Source organism: Bemisia tabaci, chromosome 6, assembly GCF_918797505.1.
Source record: "Bemisia tabaci chromosome 6, PGI_BMITA_v3".
Lineage (NCBI taxonomy): Eukaryota > Metazoa > Arthropoda > Insecta > Hemiptera > Aleyrodidae > Bemisia > Bemisia tabaci.
Window position 1 is genome coordinate 10750309 of NC_092798.1, and position 16739 is coordinate 10767047.

Consider the following 16739-nt stretch of genomic DNA (forward strand, 5'->3'; position numbering starts at 1 on the left):
GACTTTTCTCCCGTGTTCCAGTCGCTCGCATTGTCGTTTTTCAAACAAAGGGATCAGACAAAGGGACCATTTAAGATTGTAAAATTGACTCAATCAGTTCAATTTTTTGCATGACATTGAATCCAGTCCAAAATTTTAATAATTTTAACAAGTGTTTACAGTAAAAAATGTCCAACAGTTTCCAAGGAAAACCACAATTATAGCGAGTAGAAATGTCACAATGTTGAAATGTAGTAGCGTTCTTTTTAGAATAAACCTACTCACATTTTACTGTGTTTAGGCTCTGTACATGTTTCTATTTTTTACGGGAAAATCAAGCAACTTAAAGGGTCGAAAATTTTCTTGTAAAAACTAGAGCATAAAAGGAAATCAGGCAACGTACGTTAAAGTTAGGCTGAATTTTGTCACTGATATTCAAACGATCGCTTGATTTTTGGCGAAGTGAAGGGGAAAAGAGCCTTAGAAGCAAAAGTTTCTATCCTTACTATATTTTTCAGTCTGCACAGGTCGATCCGGTCCAATGATACCGCATCGAATGCCGTAAAGAAGGGATAGCCATAAAATTCGAACCAAAAATTGGATTTTTTTTTCTCTCCTAATTTCATGGGTTTCTTCACGTCGAAACGAAGCAAAACCAATATCCTTCAGCGGTGAAAAATGGACAAAACCTTTCAACCTCATCACGTAAAAAGAATAAGGCGTTAGTAACTGATTTATATCATCGCTCAAGTTTAGAAGTTAAGTTTAGCTCAATGTTTTAGACAGTGTAATAATGAATGCCCGGTGCTATGTGAAAACTATTTTTTTTAACCTAAAATTGAGATTTGGAAATTTTCGACGTTTCCACCGTGTTCTACGTGAAATTACAACGAGAAATCATGCGCCGTGATGCTTGATATCTTACCATGTTTTGTGGTTTACTGAAGCCCAACTCTTAACAAGAGGCGCCTTCATCTTTGCGTAGCAATTTCTATGCGCAACTATTCGAACTCCGGTGAAGTGTTTTAGTATAACCGGTTGGATGAAGGCGAATCATTCCTTGCGAGCTCTCAGTTGATCACAGCGATGCTTTTATACACCTCAATGAAAACACGCACACGGTGGTATCTATCAGAGGTTATGTGTATATTGTGCAACTGATTTATACCGATTTATCGATTTGCGACGTTGCAATTTTATCTTTATTATTGACACATCTGCTGATAGCAACATAAATCCTCCAATGAGTGGCGATTTTGGCAAGGCAGCAACACTATTTTTCCTCCATTTAAATTAATTTAAAACAATCGATTCTAGGTGATATATTCAACACATCGATGTATTACCTTGATATATTACGATTGTTTTACATAAATTTAAATTGACAAAACCCAATTTCGCCAACTTGCTGGAACGTAATTGCATTTGATTCAATTCCTGCAAGAATATATAGGTTATATTCACGCTTTCATCACACATTCATTTAAATTTTGTGAAATCACATAGTTTCATTAATTGCACTATTCATTAAGAAAACGACTCATCTCCAAAAATTCGAGGTTTTCCTATTGTGGAGGGGGGGGGGGGGGGGGGGGCAGGTGCAACTGTTTATCCATCCCGTTTTTAAAAAAAATGTTTTGACCTCCAGTTGAGTCAACAGTGGCGAATTTTGCGGGAAGAAACGAATCTCTGCATGGAGTTTTCAATCACTTAAATTTCCAAGACAGAAAAAAAGGTAAACACGTTGGTACCACTGTCAGTCAGTCTCTTTGTGACGTCTTAATGGCAAGTGCCAAAAATAATTTGAAATAATTATTAAAATCTATCTTTCTCAATCAGGGTTTCTGCCTCTCGGCTTTTCTTTCCCTCAGCGAAGGGTTTTTTTCGGACTTGGCCATTCAAATTTGTCTGAATCATCTTAATAGCTGTTACTAAAGAAAACAGTAGCTACAGAAAAAGTCTTGAGAAAATAGACCGGAAGATGTTTGAGCGGTAAAATGTATTAGTGCTCGACGTAAAATTTGGATGAAGAAGCAAGCGTTGCAGTGTCTAAAATTGCCGCGTGTCTGGTGGTCCACTGAAGCCCAACTCTTCACGATAGGCGCCTTCATTTCTGCATAGCAATCTTCACGCGCAACTATTCGAACTCCGGTGAAGTGTTTTAGTATAACCGGTAGAATGAAGGCGAATCATTATTCGCGAGCTCTCAGTAGATCACAGCAATGCTTCGTTACAACTCATTGGAAATATGCTCAAGATAGCATCCCTTAGAAGTTATGCATTCACTGTGCGACTGATTCGTGTCGATTGGTCGATTTGCGACGTTGCAATTTTATCTCAAGTATGAACCTATTATTCCTTGAATAATCAAGATGATTTTTTCCGTTAAGTAGAATCATTCAGAAGAGGACTCGATTTGGATAATTTGATCATTACGGCTCTCTCGGTAATATGACAAGGTCGTTGATTGTTTTTCTTGAATATTCGACAAGAAAAATCTATGACCAAAGTGCAAAATCCCGTACCTCCGTTTGCGACGTTGCATACTTCCTGTCATACTTAATTGTATCTTTGGAAAACTACTCAGAGTAATTTATTGAAAAGTTTTATTGCCTGATTTTTTCTCCCTGTTAACAGTCTGTAAATGAATTTCAAGCTTTAATGTTGACTTGTTTTTCCTCGAAAGTATAAAGAAAGGAGCAGCGATTTTGAGACACCGTAACTGAGGTACGTGTTTCGCACTTTGGTCATCGGAATGCGATCTTCCTGCAGGACTCTTCAGGATTTGAATCGACAGCTTTGCATTTTCTTTTGGATTGAGTTAATGCATCGAACTTCATTCCTGACTGCATGCAAAGAAGGGTGGTATCAGACCTAGACCGAATTTTGGGAAAAGTTACTTTTAGTCCGAGTAATTTTTACCGCGTTCTTGCAGAAAATACGCCCAAGCATGGTAAATTCTACTCGAGCGTTGATTACTGCCAAAAAATCTACCTGCGCGCGTATAAAATCAGCTAGACTTGTGGTTATATTTACCATACGCTGACTAACAAGAAGTTCACCATACTTTTTGCTTCTATATGTATAGTTGAAAAACACATCGGACTTTCAAGAAGCATGTCGATGGCATAAGTGCGAAGTCATGTACCTACCTCTGTTCGCAACGTTACAGATTTCCTATTATACTTTATTTTTTCTTGGAAAGTTAGTAAATGTAATATCTTGAAAACTACCTAGAGTTTTCCTCTCCGTTAGGACAATATTCTGCATACATTTCAAGTTATAAAGCTGACTGATTCCTCTTCGAAAAAATAATTTAAGTGCGAAAATTTTGAAATGCAGCATTGGAGATACGCGATTTTGCACTTCAGCTAACGATGTCATGTTCGATCGCGGAAATTCGCCTATTATGAAAGTTATCAACATGAAGGCCGCCATTATACGGGTCTTCAGAATCTTCGGCGTGCTGATTATTGAAATTGATAGACAAAGCTACAGACAAAGAGGACAAACTGAAAATAAGGTGATCCTACCGCTGGAGGTGGATGGTTACAATGAGCCAAGGACATTAGTGATAGACTAACTGACGGTAACCTATGAGAGACCTTATTATAGGTAGTCTGTCATTTTCCCCTCCGTCTACAACAACCACCCGTTTCACCCAATAGGATCACTTCATGTTCCCTAGGTCTTCTTTGTCAATCGCTTTGTCTATCAATTCCAATAATCAGCCCGCCGTCCAGATAGAGGGACCCACAATAAATAAAAGCAGGTTATGATTGTTTGGGTGCCGCTCTCAATGGACCGGCGCGATTCCTCCCTCCCGGATCGAACTCTTTCACAGCGCGGGACGAGGTGGCTCCTTTTGCAAACCCTGCGACGGCTGTTTCGACGACAATATTAAGCAAATATTTTGCCATTTTTATTGCGTCCTTACCTGAAAGGCGTTTGTTGGGAGTAGCGACGACCGGCGCACCGGGGGGGGGGGGGGTGACTGGGAGGGGGCCGGGGGGCGGGAGCCGCGCGGGAAAAGTGCGTGTGTAAGAGGGAAAGAGGGAAAGAGGGAAACGGAGTCAAAAGGATGCCGCGGCCGCGATAATGGCTAGTATCATCTAGCCTCCACACCACGCCGACTGTCGCCACCATTGTTGCCAAACCTCCCTCTGTCCCACGCGAGAGCCGCCCTGGCCCCTGGCCGGGTAGCGCCACTGTTGCCGCCCTTGTTGCTTCTCAGGGTCCAATTTAACGGTTCATTGTATGGTTCAGAAATACCTGCACACAGCGTCCCTTCCCGGGAAAACAGAATGTATAACCGAACGCGAAATTGGGACCAAAGAACGTAAGTACCTTGAGAATCGGTCCAATTTAACGGTTCATAATAGTGTTCAGAAATATCTGCACACAGCGTCCCTTCCAGAGAAAACAGGAACGCGAGATTGGGATCAAAGAACGTAGGTACGTCAAGGATCGGAAAAGTGACGTAGCCACTAAATCGTTCCATGAAAGATGCAGGAATTTCAGACGCAGAAACGAGAGCCAATCAGAGATGTAGGAGTGGTAGCCAATCAGACTTTGTCTCCACTTGTAACACTGTCTCCAAAGGGGCTCCAAAGAGATCAGAACAGTATCTTTTTCTTTAATACTGAAAGACAATTTAGGCACGTTCGCCGCAACCATTGAATGTAGCTCTTGTCCGAGTCTGAAATTTGCCATTGAAAAATTGATTCCTACGAAAAGTTTTGCGGAACCTCGATGGTGCCGCCGATCTCCTCTGAAAAGAACTGCAAAACTAGAAAAAGCTCTTAAAGTTGAGCCCCCAATGGAGCGGATATCTCACACTACCCTGAAAGTTCACTTCCACACGAAGTCAAAACCTCCATGCAAAGATAGGGAAAAAGTACACTAGCAGGGTTGCCGTATTTTCAGTTTTGGAGTCGCCAAACAAAGTGACAACCTTGGTAATGTATTTGCTCCCTATCTTTGCATGGAGATTTTGACTCAATATAGAGGTGCACTCTCAAGATAGCGTAGGATATCCCCTCCATTGCGACCTCACCTTTGTGAGCTTTTTCTGCGTTTTGGAGTTTGTTTCAGAGAAAACCAGTGGCACCATCGGGTTTCTTGAAAAATGTTATATGTAAATGGCGAATTTGCATGCAAAATTTGTATCGCTTCATCTGAAAGTGCTTAAAAAGCTGATTTCATAGTAATATCCATATTTTTTTTTGATATGGGAAATAGTATAAAAATAGGTTTAAAAAAGAGAAAATGTACCGCCTAGTGACGTCATCTGGCGGCATTTCCCATTGAAACACGCGTATTTTAGCAGATTAGATCGTTTTGTCATATCTTCACCAATAATTGTTAAACTCATGAACCAAGGGTATCCTCGTGTTCAGTTCACTCGGTAGTTACCACTTAAGCACGAAATCCATCAAATTTCAGACACCTGCAAATTTTCTAAAAGTTTATATATGGCAAATTTCTGACACAGCAAACAGCTCCTTTTTCGGTCTGACGCGAGGTCCGGCGACGCGAGCGATTTCCAGCACCACCTGGCGGCCGCGGGGAGGACCAGGAGGAGCCAGGCGTCGCGCGAGCCGTCAGCGTCACACCCGACACCCGTCGCGTCGCGGTGGTGCGCCGCCGCCACCGCCGCACCAAAGGTGAAAAAGAGGAGCTGTTACGGCGACAATTTTTTTCGCTCCGGCTAATTGATTTCGGGCCCGGGCGAAACGGCCCAAGCGACGCGGGGTCCCGGCGGAGGTTGCGCGGTTGTCGCGGGGCGCGAAATCCGAGGCCAGCACCTGATTGATCGGTGTGAGAAGCTGTTTAATTGACTTCAAACGGAGCGCCGTCCGGGCCGCCGCCGCGCCGCCGTGCGTGGGCTGCGCAGGCGCAGTTCAAAGAATCCACCACTCGCCTCCCCGGCCGGCCGGGCTCGTAAACTCGCCGACAACGGGCCGGGGCCGAGCCGGCCGCTTGAGGACTGAATTATCTCGTCGGGAATACGTAAGTGATATTCAAGTAGCCACCTAATGGACCTCCGGCTCGGCTCCCTGTTGCCACTAGCGTTCCCACCCCAAAAACCGAAAAATTCTATCTTTCACAGGCCATTCGGGGCGTTAAGATATTCGATTATGTTTCCATTATCCGCGATCTGTCTATCCGCGATTCCCACTGGACCTCTGGCTTGAATCCCTGTCGTCGCTAGCGTTCCCACTCCAAAAACCGAAAAATTCTATCACTTACAAGCCATTCAGGGCGTTAAAATATTCAATTACATTGCCATTATCCGCGATGTGTTTATCCGCGATTCTGTTTATTTGCGAATACTTGTCATGTGAAGGACCTCCGGCCTGAATCCTCTTTACACTAGCGTTCCCACCCCAAAAACAATTCAACCTCTCAACAGCCATTGGGGGCATTAAGATATAAAAGTTTAGTCCCTATTATCCGCGATCTGTTTTTCCGCGATTCTGTCTATTTGCGGAGAATTGTCATGTAATAGACCTCCGGCCCGAATCCTCGTTGTCACTAGCGTTCCCACCCAAAAAACCGAAAAATTCTATCTCTTAGGAGCCGTTCGGGGCGTTAAAATATTCGATTACGTTGCCATTATCCGCGATGTGTTTATCCAAGATTCTGTCTACTTGCGGATACTTGCCATGTAAAGGACCTCCGGCCTGAATCCTCTTTGCACTAGCGTTCCCACCCCAAAAACCGAACAATTCTACCTCTAAAAAGCCATTCGGGGCGCAGATATTCGGTTAAGTCTTCATTATCCGCGATCTGTTTGTACACGATTCAGACTGGACCTTTGGCCCGAATTCCTGTTGTCACTAGCGATCCCACCCCAAAAACCGAAAAATTCTATCTTTTACAATCCATTCGGGGCGTTAAGACATTCAATCAAGTTTCCATTATCCGCGATCTGTCTATCCGCGATTCCTACTGGACCTCTGGCTTGAATCCCTGTTGCTGGTAGCGTTCCCACCCCAAAACTCACCGAAAAATTCTACCTTTTACTAGCCATTGGGGGCATTAAGATATAAAAGTTTAGTCCCCATTATCCGCGATCTGTTTTTCCGCGATTCTGTCTATTTGCGGAAAATTGTCATATAATGGACCTTCGGCCCGAATCCTCGTTGCCAATAGCGTTCCCACCCCAAAAACCGAAAAATTCTACCTTTTACAAGCCATTCGAAGCGTTAAGATATTCAATTAAGTTACCATTATCCGCGATCTGTTAATCCGCGATTCGGACTATTTTCGGTCAACTGTCGTGTAATGGACCTATGGCCCGAATCCTCGGTGCCACGAGAGTTACCACCCCAAAACCGAAAAATTCTACTCCTCAAAAGCCATTCAGGATAGATACTCGGTTGAGTCTTCGTTATCCGCGATCTGTTTATTCGCGATTCTTACTGGACCTATGACTTGAATTCATGTGGTCGCTAGGGCTCCTACCTCGAAACTCACCGACAAATTCTATCTTTCCAAAGCCATTCGGGGATATTCACTTCATTCATAAGATATTCACTTAGGTCTCCATTATCCGCGATCTGTCTATACGCGATTCAGACCGGACCTTGAGCCTGAATTCCTATTGTCGCTAGCGTCAACTTCAAAACTCATTTAAAAATTATCCCTTTCAAAAGCCATTCGGGGCGCGTAGATATTCAGTTAAGTCTTCATTATCCGCGATCTGTCTATCCGCGATATGAACAATTTGCGGACAATTATCATGTAATGGACCTCTGGCCATACAGGATTCCTGTTGCCAAGAGCGTTTCCACCTCGAAACCCACCGTATAATGCACCTTTTCGAAACCGCGCGTACTACATTTTCATCGATTCAAGAAATTAAGGGAAAGGCATACGACAACTCCATTGTCTTCTGCGTAGGTATTTTGTAAATTATAAAACTCTGATGGATAATGTGCGCACTGAATTGTATCCTGTGTTTATGTATGTATGTGGCCTGATGCAATGTATCATAACTAATTTTCAGCACAAATGAATCCTTACTAAGTATGTCTATACTATGTAAACAACTCGATTTTTTTAACAACTGCTAGTTACAACAAAGTAACTCGTCAATTTTCATTTATTGCTCTTAACTTCAGCATCTTCATGAAATTTCATTAAATATTTCATATAAATCTCTGATGTATAATTCAAGGCTGCCTAATTCCGTTTCTGTAACCTCCTTTTTTACGTTTACCGGTGTTTTTGGTAACGAGACAAAAAACCATTCGGGCGCTCAATGCAACTCTATAACTCGCAAAAAATATGGCGGCTGAAAATGAGGCTTTCCGTCTCGCCGCAACAGTCATAGACTGTTTATTAAGACTGTTCATAAGACTAATTGCATAGACTTGAGCGTTTTTGAATCATCCAATTTTGTAATGTACCGGTAGGAATATAGTTCAGACGAGCTGATACTTGTTGAGTCACAACCTCATCGATTGCTGAATAAATTGCGACATCCTACTTCAGGGAACCATCATTAGGCGAATTTTATTTCAAGGTTCACTAGTAGTTTTCCTTATACAAGCATGCAGCCTTTCCTTTTTCCAAAATGCATTCCAATTGGTCGATCTAGTCGTCCGTTTTTTAAATGCCACTTGAACAATCCAGTTTTTTACTGATCTCAGCTGATGTTAGTAGAAGGTTTAGCCGACGGTAGCCACGGTTAGTAGACAATTTAACAGTTTCATTTTGACAGAGATCCACTGGTCATTTTTATCAGAATTACAAAGGCATTTTCGAAGTGCGAGCCCGCGAGATGGCACCACTGCTCGAGAACTAATTAACAGTAAACGATCTGATTTTACCAACGAAATAAGAGGAAAGTTCACTCATCATCCCACGTTTTATTGAGTTTTTCCATTACAAAACGCCAAGATTTATCGAGCCGGCCGGACGATTTGAGTCGGGATATCACTACCGGGCACCGGTTACGATTGTCGGCGAGAGACTTGACCATGTTATGACTACTCACCACAGGTCCACAATAACAGATAACCAAAGGGGAGGAGCCGCCAGGGCCGTGTGCTCTGCCAGTGGTGGGACTGTCCTAACCGCGGCGTTTCCAAATTTGGCAATGATATTCTTGAATTTCAAATGCGATAAATCAATACCCCCAAGACGCAGGATACCTAAATATTGCCGACCTTATGTGAAAGAGTGTTAATGTTAATGCATCATGTTATGAATTTACTCATAAGCCCCCATTGGCGGATCCAAGGGGGGGCGGAGGGGGCGTGAGCCCCTCCCGTTAGCCAGAAAGAAGGAGGAGAAAGAATGGAAGAGAGAAAGAAGAGGGAAGGGGAGGAAGGACGAAGGAAGGAAGCTTGTATCTGGTAATTTTTCATGACGAAATTGGCTCAACTTGCATATTAGATGCTTTTAAACTTCGAAAATTTTCTGGAGGAAGCCTTTCGGACCCCCTTCCGCCCACCGCCCCCTGAGAAGAGTGTCAATGCAAAGGAAGATTGTGAAAAAGTTATTTTTAACGTGAAAAAGTGAATTTTCTGCATTCAGGGAGTTTTTATTTGAAGTAGGCAAAGTTTACTATTAAGGGTAAAAAATAACTTTCATGTTTCCCCAAATAGGGTCCCTTCATTCCTGCGGCCGGGTGTTTCAAACTGCAAAACCGATGACTCGGTATAGGTACTCTCTGTCCAGGAGGTATTGAATAAATCGTAATTTTTGCACGATTTGGCACCCGCGCGGAGGGCCAAACAGTGGCACGAGTTATTAATCCTCAGGTACCGCCCATGCTGCCGGCTCCCTGGAAAAATTGCCGATGGCCGCACTAATGCTAAAGACGAAAAAAAGTTAGCTTAAAAGCCGAATATTTTTTTTGAATTTTCGGGACTTGGTATTTTAGAATTATAATTTGAACGAGGCCTCAGGAAAAAAATAGAAGCTTGAATAGAAAATAGAGTTAGCATAAGAACCCTTAGGTAAAGTTTAACATATTTGAGGCACGAACATTAGAATAAATAACGATTGCTGCCCGGAAGATGCAGTTTGGCCTACCTTAAAAATTGAAGGCGAACCAGGAATGTGCGTAACCTCTTCACAGCCACATGGTAAGCTTAAACTTGTTCGATGAATGAAATGAGCCCGGAAAGAGGTGAAAAAGTAGTCTCTATTCTAACTATTTTGCCTTCAATGTTTGAAGTAGGCCAAAAAGCATCCTTCGCGCAGAGCAGTCACCTATTTGGTGACCTACACCCTCTTGTCAGTCTTGTCTTTAAATCTTGCTTCGCAGGAAATTATTTCAAACTTTATCTGACGATTTTGATATCTGTTACTGTAATTACAATTCAATTCCTTTTTCATTATGCTACTTTCATTTTACAATTCTAATGTTTTTGATGAATATTTAATAGGAAAATGATAGTTCACTCCTACATGTTTTCGTGGAAGCCACATGCCTCCCTAGCGCGTATGTGCAGAGAATGACACTGCACCCACAGGGCCGCATTTACTTACTTGCCGCCAATGGGCTGCCTGTATTTTGCCGCCCCCTTCTCATTCGTTTTGAAACACCAATAAAAACCATCAGGTGCCGGAGGGGGAGGGGTGTATAAGACGCGTTTACTCGTGTTGGTCACATTTTTTGCGAAAGCCCTGTCAACACTACTAGCAAAAGTTCACGGAACTTGGCGCGAAAGTTAAGATCCGTAAACCTATCTCTGTATGGACAAGGCCTTCCATTCATAAGAAATGAACGAAAAAATTATGAAAGAACAAACATAAATGTGGTTTAATAATTTTAACTTCCGCTGCCGCGCCGCGCTGACCGCACTGTGTTTGGCGCAATGCGTGAAGCATTCCTACAGTCTTACATGCGCTATGCGTTTCGGGCCGACCGCTGCTGCACGCACTGTGTTTGACGCAATGCGTGAAGTATTCATGCAGTCTTGTAGGCGCTATGCGTTTCACGCTGCCCGCTGCTGACCGCAGCGACCGCATTGTCTTTGGCGCAATGCGTGAAGTATTCATGCAGTCTTGTAGGCGCTAAAATGTGTTACATGCCGACCGCCGCGCCGAGGGTTTCTCCTTTTCATCTCACGTTCTCGTCATCATTGCTCTCTGCGCCGCGCTGCTCCGTTCCAGGCCAAATTCCGCGTTCGGTTTCTCTCTTGGTCTTAACTTGACTAATTAGAGGTGCTGTCTATTGTATCACAGAAGGACGGCAAAATTAGAGATATACTCTCAGGAAATGAGAGATTTTGTCACCTTTTCTCGTTCATAATTTTTTTTTTTTTTTTTTTTCCTTTCTGAATCCGATTTTTCTTTATGGTTACATTTAAAAAAATTGCAAAATTTGTCGCCATGGGCCGCTGCCCATGTGGCCACCCGCTTAATCCGGCCCTGTGCACCCAGGAACACTACCATTAACTCTTAAAGTGTGACTGTTCTCGTGTAATTTTCTTTGGCAATGGACCTCATTAGGAGATATTTTATAACTGTGAATTTCTCGGTATCGCGTAATTTTTCAGGGCTAGGAAGATTCCTAACCGGGATAAAATAAGGAAGGGGTGGTTTTATCAATGACGTCATAAGGCATTGGAATGGGTTTGCCTTTGCGTCATCGATCTGTCATGAAGTTGGAGGGTTTAGGAGAAATATCGGGAGAAAAGCGTGATGCATTTTATGAACTCTATACTGAAATAATTGTATTACTTCTTGAGGATTCTCATATCTCTCAGTGTTGCCGTGTATTTTAGACAGGCGGACTAAAATTTTGCCAAACATGAATATATTAATTGAATAATACAATATAATAATGTTCAAATGAGTGTACACAAATGATCGCATAGATATCGCAAAGGAAAGGATAGGAAATATCCGAACCCAAAATATTGCATTCGATGCGTCGAATTAAAAGGCTATTTTCGCGTCTCGACACTTTCAGCTTAAACTCAGAATCTATAAATGAGATTTTTTGAAAATATATACGGCTTAAATGTATCTCCAGCGGTCTGATTATTGACAATGATAGACGAAGCCACAAACGAAAAGGACTGAGAGAACATGGAACGATCCTATCGGTGGGCATGGATATGGTTACAATCAACAAATGGGGTAAGTAATAGACACACAGTAAAAAAGACCACCAATTTCAACCAATAGAATAGCTCCATTTTTCTATTGTCTTCTATATCTATAGCTTTGTTTGTCTATCATTTCAGTGATCGGATCGCTGATCTGGAGGATCCCATTTTGCCAATAATTTTAAGTCTTTCAGAAAAATTTACTCGCTAACTTAATTTTGCTTGCTCCAGATTCACCCGAAGCTATGGGTTGAAGCCAAGCTGTTGTTTTATTGGCGTTTCGGAAAGATTCGCGCCATTATGAAAAATTCGAAATCTCCTTTAAATCCGACAACGTTGCTGACGACACTCACGCACGGTCCTTTAATCTCGCCGACAGAATTTTAACTCCTAATCTCTGACAACTCAAGTGTTTTTTCAACGGCATTTTTGTGCACTCACGATATTTTATTGGGGATACATCAAAGTTTTTCGGTCATTTTTCCTCTCCGTGACACGAGATGCCCCGAAAAAAAAGCCTCCTAGAGATAGCGAGCGGTGCCTTTCAAAGGAAGTAAGCGTGCGCGCTTGACGTGTGGACTGCGGAGGATGTGAATCTTCGAGGATGTTTTTTTTTTCTTCTTTTATTTTTTTTTATTTTTAGCCGTGGATAAAAGTTAACCCCAAGAACGCCGTGAAAGACCCCATGTTTGGCTTTGTTGAGGACGACAAGTGCACCGCAAAGTTGCTGATGTTGTGCAACTGTTTATTTTTTTCTGGACGGACCGATCACTGCTCATAGCTGTGAAGTCTCGCTCAGTTCTATGACAGCAAAATTTGAACTCGGAATTTCTTAACGTTAGGGAATGTAAATTTCAAGTAAAAGGTCATAATTAAATTTCAATAACATTGCTTACTACACGTAAGAAAACTGTAGAGAAATGTGAATAAAAATATATTCCTTGAAATTTTCTGAGAATACTTTTAAACAAGCGAGGAAAATTCACAGAAAATTGCGAATTTCGGTTGAAAAAATTAATGTGGACGAAGATTTGCGATGTCGTAATTGCAGATTCGCATCTTTCGACTTTAGTCATCATTGCGTCGTTCAGGAGAGTGTTCACATCAATTTGAACCGCCACATTTCGAGGACGAACCGAAAAAAAAAGGACTTCTAACTTTAATAGCCAACGAGAAAAAAAAGGAAACTTTTTGAATTAAACAAGTGAAGTAACTTTTGTCTTGAGAGAAAATAAATCTTTATATCAAATCGATGATTAAGTTGAGCCATTTTTTGAGTACGTAAGTTCAATACTTGTTTTTGAGTTGGGTATTTTATAGTCACATTTGAATTTGATGTCGCTCAAAAAGGGCATACGCATTTTACATATATTAAGTAAAAACATTTTAAGCTAGGCAATATCTAAAGCTTAAAATATAGATTAAAAGTAAAACGGGGGGAAAAACACCGTTTCCTTTCATCGTTGAACAGGCAATAATGTTCTGAAGCAGAGGATGTATCCACCAGCAGGAGGGAGAGGGAGGCTGGAATTGCTGGAATACGGAGCGGAGCTCTTTGAATGAACAAAATTCAAGCATGCAGGAAAATTTGTATCTAGCGTATTTGAAGGCGCTTTATGCGCAGCTATATCGCGACGCGACGTAACACTGTGCTGTACGCAGTTTACGCTACGCAGCAGTGGCTTTCCTGAACGAGCTGCCATTACGCACTAGTTAAACGTTTTTTCTCAAGATGTAAACATTGTTCACAGGAAATTTTTATTAAAAAATGATTTTTGCACAGTTATTTTTCCTGTCCGTCTTTTTAACTCACCTATCCTTCGCAGAACGCAGACCTATCTACCAATTAGACCGGCATAATTATAATTACATTTTTTTGGTGGTACTATTTCGGAGATAGCCGATCATGATATTCCAATACCTATCCCCTTAGGGCGATTTCCTCGTAGTGTTATCTTGTCATTTAATTATTTCCAGTCAGCGATAATAATTGCTTCCTACTACGTCCTACGTGAAGAATAATTTTCCTCGCAAATTCAAGAATATTCACATATAATTTCGAGGAATATTTCCTACGAAAAAAAACTCCGTGACATAACCGGAGATTTTCGCCATCGATAAGAAACCTCCGACCCTCTTATTTTTAAGGCACGCACCTATTTATGAAGTTTTAAGTATGAGAAAAATGTGGAATATAGGTATCTAATTTCAATTTTCTCCTAATTCAACTGAAATTATATTAAATAAAAATTGTAAATCCTCGCATTATTAAATAGGAAAGAAAATGCGTTTTCCGCGCTTCACACATTAGAGCCGTAAACGAATCTCACAACCGCTGCGCTTGAAAGCAGTATCGGCACCTGTTGGTGGGAGAGCGCCAACTGCTCATGAGGTTAAATTTTCTCGCCTTCTCTCACCGGCCTCCGTGGCGCAATCGGCTAGCGCGTTCGGCTGTTAACCGAAAGGTTGGTGGTTCGAGCCCACCCGGGGGCGCTATCCTTTTATACTGTGTTTTACGTATCTTCATAATGCTCTTTTATTCTCTCGAGGTTTAACTAACCGGACTCCCTTTATTTCTCGTAATTAGGGGTAAAAATTGATATAATCGACTAATGTAAGTGAAACTCGCTGAAAGTGAAATATCACCTCACACAGCAATTTAAAGGCATCGCGTACTTTGGAAATGAGAAGATTTTTCCCTTTAAACAGGATTCACGTATTTACATTTTCAAAACAGAAATTATCTCATACTTAATATTAACTTAAAAGATTTATCCAATCTTAAAGTTAAACGTTTAATAGCTGGGGAGTATTTCAGCTATTAGGCGTATTTTTGTTTATTATTATTAAATAACCCTATTTATACTTTCTTCTCGCATGCATTAATATCAATGATAATAAAAGTGCCTAAATAAACTCAAGGATTGCGTATAAAATATAATATCTTGTACAATATTACTCTGAGTTCTCACAGGAAATTACAGGTTATATTTTTTTATTCCGTTCTTTTTTTTTAAATATAAATTAAATTCCTAGTCCATTATTTAATGATATTTCGAGTTCATAAAATAAGAAAAAGAAACAAAATACAAGTATTAAAGCTATTCCAATTGATCAATTTTTTTAATTAATTCAAAGGGATGTTCATGGGGAATGTTAACGTATTTTCCTGCATAATTCACTGTTGCTTGCGTATCATACTTTTTACCCACCCCTCTCATTACGTGAATTCTATCCATGTAAACGTATTTTACTTGTCCCTCCAAAATCTATTGATCCATCTAAATTTTTCTGCATATTTTAGCTTCCTCCCCGATCGTAACCTGCAGTAACGCAGATAGTGGTTTTTCCTGATACAAGAAGAGATGGTAAAAACACTAATATGAAAATTTTCATAAAAAATAGAATCTGAAATTTCTATGAAAAATTAGAATCTAAAATTTCCATGAAAAACAAAAATCTGAAATTTCCATGAAAAAGTAGAATCTGAAAATTCCAGGTGAAATTTCAACCGAAATTTCATGAAATTTTCTCGTAACATTTCAAAAAATTGAAACTCTACGCCAATTTTAATGGAACTTTGTAAAATTTCATTGAAATTTCCCCTAACACTTAATCGTGCGCGAAATGTAAGGGCCAGTTCATCGACATCCAGGAACAAGATTTGGAGACGAGGCACATTGCTATGTTGCCTTCAATTTACGAGATAGGCAAAAAAGCATTCTCCCAACAGCAGTAATCAGCTATCAGAGGTTTTAAGTATTATGTTGTCCACCAATCAGCCATGTTGAGCCTCACTTGATGGTGCTGATGCATATCGCTCCATTATCCCTCCAAAAAAAAAAGTTTTCTACGTGAAATTAATATTGTATGTATTTGCTTTTTGTCTCGCAGATAACGGGGACTGTTTGTACCTGGCGAAGAAGCATAAATGCAACAACCGGAACCGCCAGTCCTTGAGAAGGCGTATGTCCCACAGCAACCACAACTGTGAGCTGATGTATCTACCTCTGGTCCATGTTGCCTCTGAGCCGGCCCACCAGAATCAGGACCTCCTCGAATGTCAGTCCAACATGACGGGGTTCGAACCCAGTTGTCCGGGTCTTCGTGCCCGTTCCTTGACCAACCACATGCAGTGCGACCCCCTTCTGCTCAACACCAACAAGTGTGACACCACCAGCTACGTCCGCACGCGGTGTCCTTTCATGCAAACTTGCGATCACGTAAGTGTAGAGAAAAAAAAATCAATCAATGAAATATATGAACTAGATTTTGCAGTATGGAACTATGATATTTTAAAATTTTTATTAGTAAAGGCACCAATCTGCATAAAAAAAACTGATGGCTCGAAAATCAGCCGGAAATAGTAGCTCCTTATTACGTAATATGTGACCACCTTCGGGTAGAGGAACCTTAGTGCATGTTCTAGGGTAAAACGCCCAATGAACTTTCGGACTTAACCAGTTTACTCTGATAAAATCCGAATTGTTGGAACACTCGAGAATATTTTTCTTTTCATTTCCTGGGTAGTTTTCTTCGCTTTTTTAAAGGATGAAATGAAGTGCTCATAATTTATTTGTTCGATAATTATTTCTAGAGGGTTTTTTTCTACATAATTTTCAAAGTCGATTTTTTAACCCTGTGAAAAATTTCTCGTATGCAAAAGGTTCCCTTTTCACTTAA

At 41.1% G+C, this 16739-nt stretch overlaps 1 protein-coding gene and 1 non-coding gene across 2 annotated transcripts in view; both read left to right on the plus strand.

The window, feature by feature from the left end:
• Nucleotides 1-16739, plus strand: part of LOC109038711 (uncharacterized) — a 48428-nt gene that overhangs the window by 19858 nt on the left and 11831 nt on the right. The window contains exon 2 of the mRNA XM_019053882.2: nucleotides 15951-16279. Coding sequence (XP_018909427.2) covers nucleotides 15951-16279 — 329 coding nt within the window. The remainder of the gene's footprint in view (nucleotides 1-15950; nucleotides 16280-16739) is intronic.
• TRNAN-GUU (transfer RNA asparagine (anticodon GUU)) lies at nucleotides 14476-14549 on the plus strand. The gene has a single exon. It is a non-coding gene; the product is annotated as a tRNA-Asn (tRNA).